The sequence below is a fragment of the Rhinopithecus bieti genome, unplaced genomic scaffold (genome assembly GCF_001698545.2).
Source record: "Rhinopithecus bieti isolate Rb0 unplaced genomic scaffold, ASM169854v2 scaffold_31527, whole genome shotgun sequence".
Lineage (NCBI taxonomy): Eukaryota > Metazoa > Chordata > Mammalia > Primates > Cercopithecidae > Rhinopithecus > Rhinopithecus bieti.
This window is the reverse complement of record NW_016813959.1, coordinates 1,541,234-1,547,233: the sequence shown is the minus strand read 5'-3', so window position 1 is coordinate 1,547,233 and position 6,000 is coordinate 1,541,234. Positions and strand designations below refer to the sequence as shown.

At 40.0% G+C, this 6,000-nt stretch overlaps 1 protein-coding gene across 1 annotated transcript in view; it reads left to right on the top strand.

The window, feature by feature from the left end:
* The first annotated feature begins 263 nt into the window (after positions 1 to 263).
* CEP135 (centrosomal protein 135) overlaps positions 264 to 6,000 on the top strand; it is an 80,607-nt gene continuing 74,870 nt past the window's right edge. The window contains exons 1-4 of the mRNA XM_017849286.1: positions 264 to 493; positions 3,558 to 3,710; positions 4,553 to 4,749; positions 5,669 to 5,836. Of these exons, the coding sequence (XP_017704775.1) occupies positions 3,604 to 3,710; positions 4,553 to 4,749; positions 5,669 to 5,836 (472 nt within the window). The 5' untranslated portion in view covers positions 264 to 493; positions 3,558 to 3,603. The remainder of the gene's footprint in view (positions 494 to 3,557; positions 3,711 to 4,552; positions 4,750 to 5,668; positions 5,837 to 6,000) is intronic.

Here is a 6,000-nt window from a genome sequence, read left to right as displayed (position 1 = left end):
AGGAAAAGTTGCAGAGACAACCTGATATCTGCGTTTGGGGATTACGTGGTGAGCAAGTGTTGACCTTGCAAGTGAAAACTACTCCGCTGCAGGGTCTGGTACTGGGGCGGCGTTTTCGCCGCATACGCAGTAGGAGATCCACACCTCCTGCCGACAGGAGGAAGAGGATGCCAGCTCAGGCACTAGCTGAGGTTTGGCATTTGACGGCCGCGGGCGCCGACCTCCAGGGGGCGCCGTGGCCTCGCGCTGTCCGGGCCGTTGCATTTCCGGGCTGGAAAGCCGCCATCGTCGCCAAGCGCGTCCCCGCCGCGAGCCGCGAGCCGCGCACCGTCCGCCGCTCCCGTCACCAGGGTAACCGCGGCGCCTCCTCAGTGCCGGCCCCGATCGTCCCTCCGCGCCATTTTCAAACTGCCCTAGCACCGGAGCCCGTGCCTGGGCGGAAGGAGCTAGTGGGGGAAATCGAGGCCCGAAGGCAATGCGGCTGAAGCTGCCGGTGAGTCCGGCCGTGGGAGCGAGGGGACCAGCTGCGGCGGTGGTGGCGCCGCCTTCGCCTTCTGGGCGGTATCCGGGGGCCGGGCTCGGGCGCTGCCGGGAGGCCGCGCGGCCGCGGGAGGAAGTGAGGCCGGGCTGGGTCGGACCGGGTGGGGAGGGGCGCGGGGACTCTTCCCACCCACCCCGCCCCCACACGTCCTTCGTGTCAACACCCGACGGTAAAGTTGCAAACCGGAGATTGGCGGGAGGGGAGCTTGGGCCAGCTTGTCACGGAGCGTCAGTGTAGGCCGTGCAGACAGGCTTGTTGTTGACCAGTGGTCCGATTTAAACATTAAAATGCCGTCTCAGTGTCACAATCATCCATGCTCTTTGTAACAAAAATGTCCCAAAGCGTAGGACGACAGCCTTTAATTAACCTTCACCCAGCTCCTTTGAAGCCTCTCCACTGCTTTCCCGCCTTTACTACTTTGAGTTCAATACGAAAGGACTCCGAGATAACCACAGCTAACGGGTTTCTTTGTTGTTTGCGGTTTTGTTTTGTTTTTTTAACCCCGTGCACATGTACATACAGCATTAAATGTACTGGTTTTCAGACGCCAAACCCCAGATAATTCTACACATATATGTATGGGTGCCTCCCAAACCGAACCTTTTATGTTGCTTTGCTAGAAACTTAGAGTATAGCCACCATATTTGGATGGCAAATACGGGGGAAGGCAACAGTTCATGGTGGGGACGGCCTAACATGTTTCTGTCTGGGAGGATTTTAATCTGTCCTGTGTATTGAGGCCCTGCCCATGATTTATTGATTCCTATTCATTCTCATTCCCTCCCCTCCAAAGCGGGATGTGAGGAGGTATTATCTCCGGGTAACTGGAGTTGGTAGCAAAGAGGGGAAATGTTTTGAGTGGTGCACCCCTTTAAGTTTACACCCTGCTAGCAATACACCTGGATTTGTCAGGTGTATTTCTGATGTTTGCAGGAATTTCGCTAAAAACCCTGCATCACTTAGGTGTCTCTTGTGGAAGGAACCTAGGAAATCCATTAGGAAGCGATTCAAGAAAAGTTAACAAGAGCAAAGAGAAAGATATACAGAAAGGAGTCACCAAGGAGAGTGACTGATTTAGAAATGATTTGGTAAGTTGAGGAAGCATGGTACAGAAACCAGAGTGCTGGACCGGGACTCAGGAGACCTGGTCTCTGATGACTGCCCACCTACTTTGTGGCCCCGTGGTTTTGGAAGAGTTACTTTCTTGAGGCAGCCTTTCCTCATGTTTAAGTGGGGATGTTATCGTTGGTCTTTCTCCCTCACAGGGTAGTTGTGAGGATCGGCTTTTACATGTATGCTCGTGCATGTAATGCGTTTTTAATATATTGTGAAGAACAACAGATGTAAAACAAAATTTTTATTTGGCTTAGAAATATGAGTACCATGACTGCAGTTAGTTAGCAAAGGTTAGAAAAGAGCAAAGTTTCTAAAGAAATGATCTTTGGGCCGAGCGTATTGGCTCACACCAGTAAACCTAGCACTTTGGGAGGTAGAGGTGGGAGAATACCTTGAGCTCAGGAGTTGGAGACCAGCCTGGGCAACATAGCAAGACCCTCTCTCTAAAAAAGGTAAAAATAAAAATTGAAAAAAAGAAATGATCTTTGGATAACTGCATTTTAGGGCAGATTGATAGGAATATATTTATAAATATTTAAAAAGACAAAGATAAGAACTTGAACAGAGGTACTTATGTGTGTCTTTTTTTTTAATTGAAGTGAAATCTACATGGTGAAATGCATAGAGCTTAAGTGTACTATTTGAAAAGTACATTGTCTAAATGTATACACTTGTGTAACCACTATCCCAATCAATGTAATATTTTCATTACCCTAAAAAGTTGTCTCTTAACTAACAGGCAATCTGCAGCTGCCTCACCTCCCCAGACATCTGTTTTAATTTCTGACCCCATAGTTTAATTTTACTTGTTCATCAACTTAATATAAATGGAGTCGTACAGTATATGTCTGGTTTCTTTTGCTCAAATAATGTTTTTGAGATTCATCCATGCTGTTGATGTATATCAGTAGTTTCTTTTATCCCTTAATATTGCATTGTATAAATATATCATAGTTTATGCCTTCTGCTGTTGATGGGGTTTAGGTTGTTTCCAATTTGGGGCTACTATGAGTAAAGCTCCTGTGAACGTTCTTGTAGAGTCTTTTTGTGGATATTTTTTATTTCTATAAATACCTGGGAATAGAATCACAGGGTTATAGTCTAGAAGTATGTTTAACTTTATAAAAAACTGCCAGACTTTTTCCAAAGTGATTTTACACTCCTGTCAGCAGTGTGTGAAGATTCTAGTTGCTCCAGATCTTTGTCGACATTTGCTATTGTCAGTCCTTGTAATTTTAGTCATTCTAGTTTGGGATAAATTGTACCTTGTTGTTTTAATTTGTATTTCCATATTGACTACTGTTGAGCACCATTTCACATCGTTATTCCCATTCAGACACCTGTGCGAGGTGTCTGTTTGAGTCTTTAGCGCAACTAAATTTTAGTTTTAGCCCAAATCAATGTTCTTATTGGGATGTTTGTCTTACTATTGTGCTGTAAGCGTTCCTTTTATATTCCCTATACAAATCCTTTGTCAGATATTGTGAATATTTTCTCCCACTCTTTGGTTTGCCTTCTCTGTTTTCTTGAGTATTTTGATGAGGAGACATTTTAAATTTTGATGAAGTCCAGTTTATCAAATTTATCTTTTATGTTTAGTGCTTTTAAAAGAGGCCTCTCTAAGAAGTCTCTCCCTACTTCAGGCTTGGGAAAAATCTTTGTTTTCTCTTAGAAGCTTTAGTATTTTAACTTTTACATTTAGTTGTATGAAGAAGTATTTATTTTAATGCAGCAACAGGAATATCATAAGCATTGGCTTTAAATCTGAATTTTCCAGAAGGCTACCTACCTGAAGAAAAACAAAAAATAATTGCTTCATATTAAAATAATTTTTTCTTCTTATTGTGAAACAACGATCATAGCTATAAGAAGATAACGATGTGTCATTCTTATCTCTCAGGACTTTAATTTTTGGAAGTGAATAAAACTTGTTTTGGAAGTACAAGATGACTACAGCTGTAGAAAGAAAGTATATTAATATTAGGAAAAGACTGGATCAGCTGGGATACCGCCAGACTCTGACAGTAGAGTGTTTACCTTTGGTAGAAAACTTTTCAGGTAAAGACAAAATACAGTTTTAAACCTGTATGATCCCTAATCCATTTAACTCATTTCTGATTGAACTTCATGCTTCGGTAAAGAAAAGGGTAGCTTTTCGGAAGGTCTTTCAATCATGAAGCTCATCTGTTTTTTCCCTGCCATCAATCCAGGCCTTACACATTGCAGAACTGTAAAGGTCACCGCTCATGCTGTACTGTTCAAAGTCAACATTTCTGAGGGTTTTCTCTGTGAACAGAATTACTGTTTTTTGGGTATCTGATATAATTGAGAGACACTTCTCCCTTAAGTTCCTTTTTTTTTTTTCCCCTGAAGTTCGTTCTTTGCTTCACTGGTCTTCAAATACAGTCATGGATAGTTTCATGACAGTGACACGTTCTGAGAAACATGTCATTCATTAGGTGATTTTGTCGTTGTACCGACATCATAGGGTGTGCTTACACGAATCTAGATGGTATAGCCTACCACAAACCTAGGCTATATGGTCTATATCCTATGTCTCTTAGGCTACAAACCTGGACAGCATGTTACTATACTGAATACTATAGGCAATTGTAACACAGTGGTGCCTATTTGTATATCTGAACATATGTAAACATAGAAAAGGTATTGTATTGTGCTACAGTGTTACAATGAACAGGATCTCATGAGGCAATAGGAATTTTTCAGCTCCCCCCATTATAAATCTTACAGAACTACTTTCCTTCCTATATGTGGTCTGTCATTGACCAAAATGTCATTATGTGGTACATGACTGTATTTTAAGCCTCTTTAGAAATATGTTTTTAGTTATTAGACAGTTAATGAAATATTTCCTGGTATTTAAATTTTCTGTTCTTTTAGCGACTTAGTTCATACAACAGAGAGCCTTCGGCAATCAAAATTATCTGCTGTGAAAGCTGAAAAAGAAAGTGCCAATTTTGATTTTGTTTTGGAACCCTATAAACTTGAAAATGCAAGATTGAGTAGAGAAAATAATGAATTATACCTAGAGTTAATGAAACTGAGAGAACATTCGGACCAACACGTTAAAGGTAAGTGAAAATTTGATAATTTTTAAAATGCAATGTCTTTGTCCTTTTTGTTTTAGAAGGAAAGGCTAATGTCTAATTTTAAAACTATCGATTAGAAAATATAGTAGTCCTACAGCTGGATGGTGTGTGCCTATAATCCCAGCTACTCGGGAGTCTAAGGTGGGAGGATTGTTTGAGTCCAGAAGTTTGAGACCAGCCTAGGCAACATAGTGAGAACTTGTTTCAAAAAAAGAAAAGAAAATATGGTAGTCCTTCTGCTAATAGCCCCTGAAATATACTATAGGGTATGTTGAAGAGTTCCTGAGAAGGAAAATAAATGTGCATTATATAGCTATGGTAATCACTATATGTGGATTACATTTTTAGAATTAAAATTTTAGAATTAAAATTGCCATAGGGAATATTAAATGCTGGATTTGAAGAAATGTTCTTGAAACAACTTTTGTTTTTCCCTTACTGAAAATAAAAGTAGTAAATAAAGTGAAAGCCATGTATCATGCTGACTGTTTTATGGTCAGTCTTTGAGCTGTCAAGTAGAATAGGATGATTTCAAAGGTACTAGGGAAAAGATAATTATATGGTTATCTTAGTATGAATTATTCTTATATTAAGTAGAAAACTTTAATCCATGGTATGAATTGGTAATCCTTTAGCTTCAGACCCAATTTACTGGATCAAAAGCTATGATGTACATTAGGCTCATACAATAGCTGCAAAATGAAGATTCCCTTTTGTGCTTAGTGAGTTATTTGCAGTTTTGTTAATAATAGTAGAAGAAGGAATACGTTTCTACTAAGGCATGCGTAAGAAGCAGGTGGAGACTTTTAAATTGATACGACTTTTTGTATTTTGTGAAATGGAAAACCTTCATTGGATTTCTTGATCTTTAAAATAGTCTTTGAATCTTTTTCATTTTAAGAGTTGAAAACTTCATTGAAGAAGTGTGCACGTGAAACAGATGATCTGAAATTTCTAAATAACCAATATGTTCATAAACTCAAACTGTTGGAGAAAGAGAGCAAAGCTAAGAATGAAAGAATTCAACAACTTCAAGAAAAGAATTTGCATGCTGTAGTACAAACTCCAGGTAAATCGATTCCTTCTCAAGACAAATTGTACACATTTAATCTTTTAACAATGTTAACGTCATAACTAAAATAGGACTTTGGATTGTATTTTCATGCTTAGACTTTAGTGTTTGAAAATATATATTGAATAGACCATAAACTTCTTATTTATTTCTAATCTGGG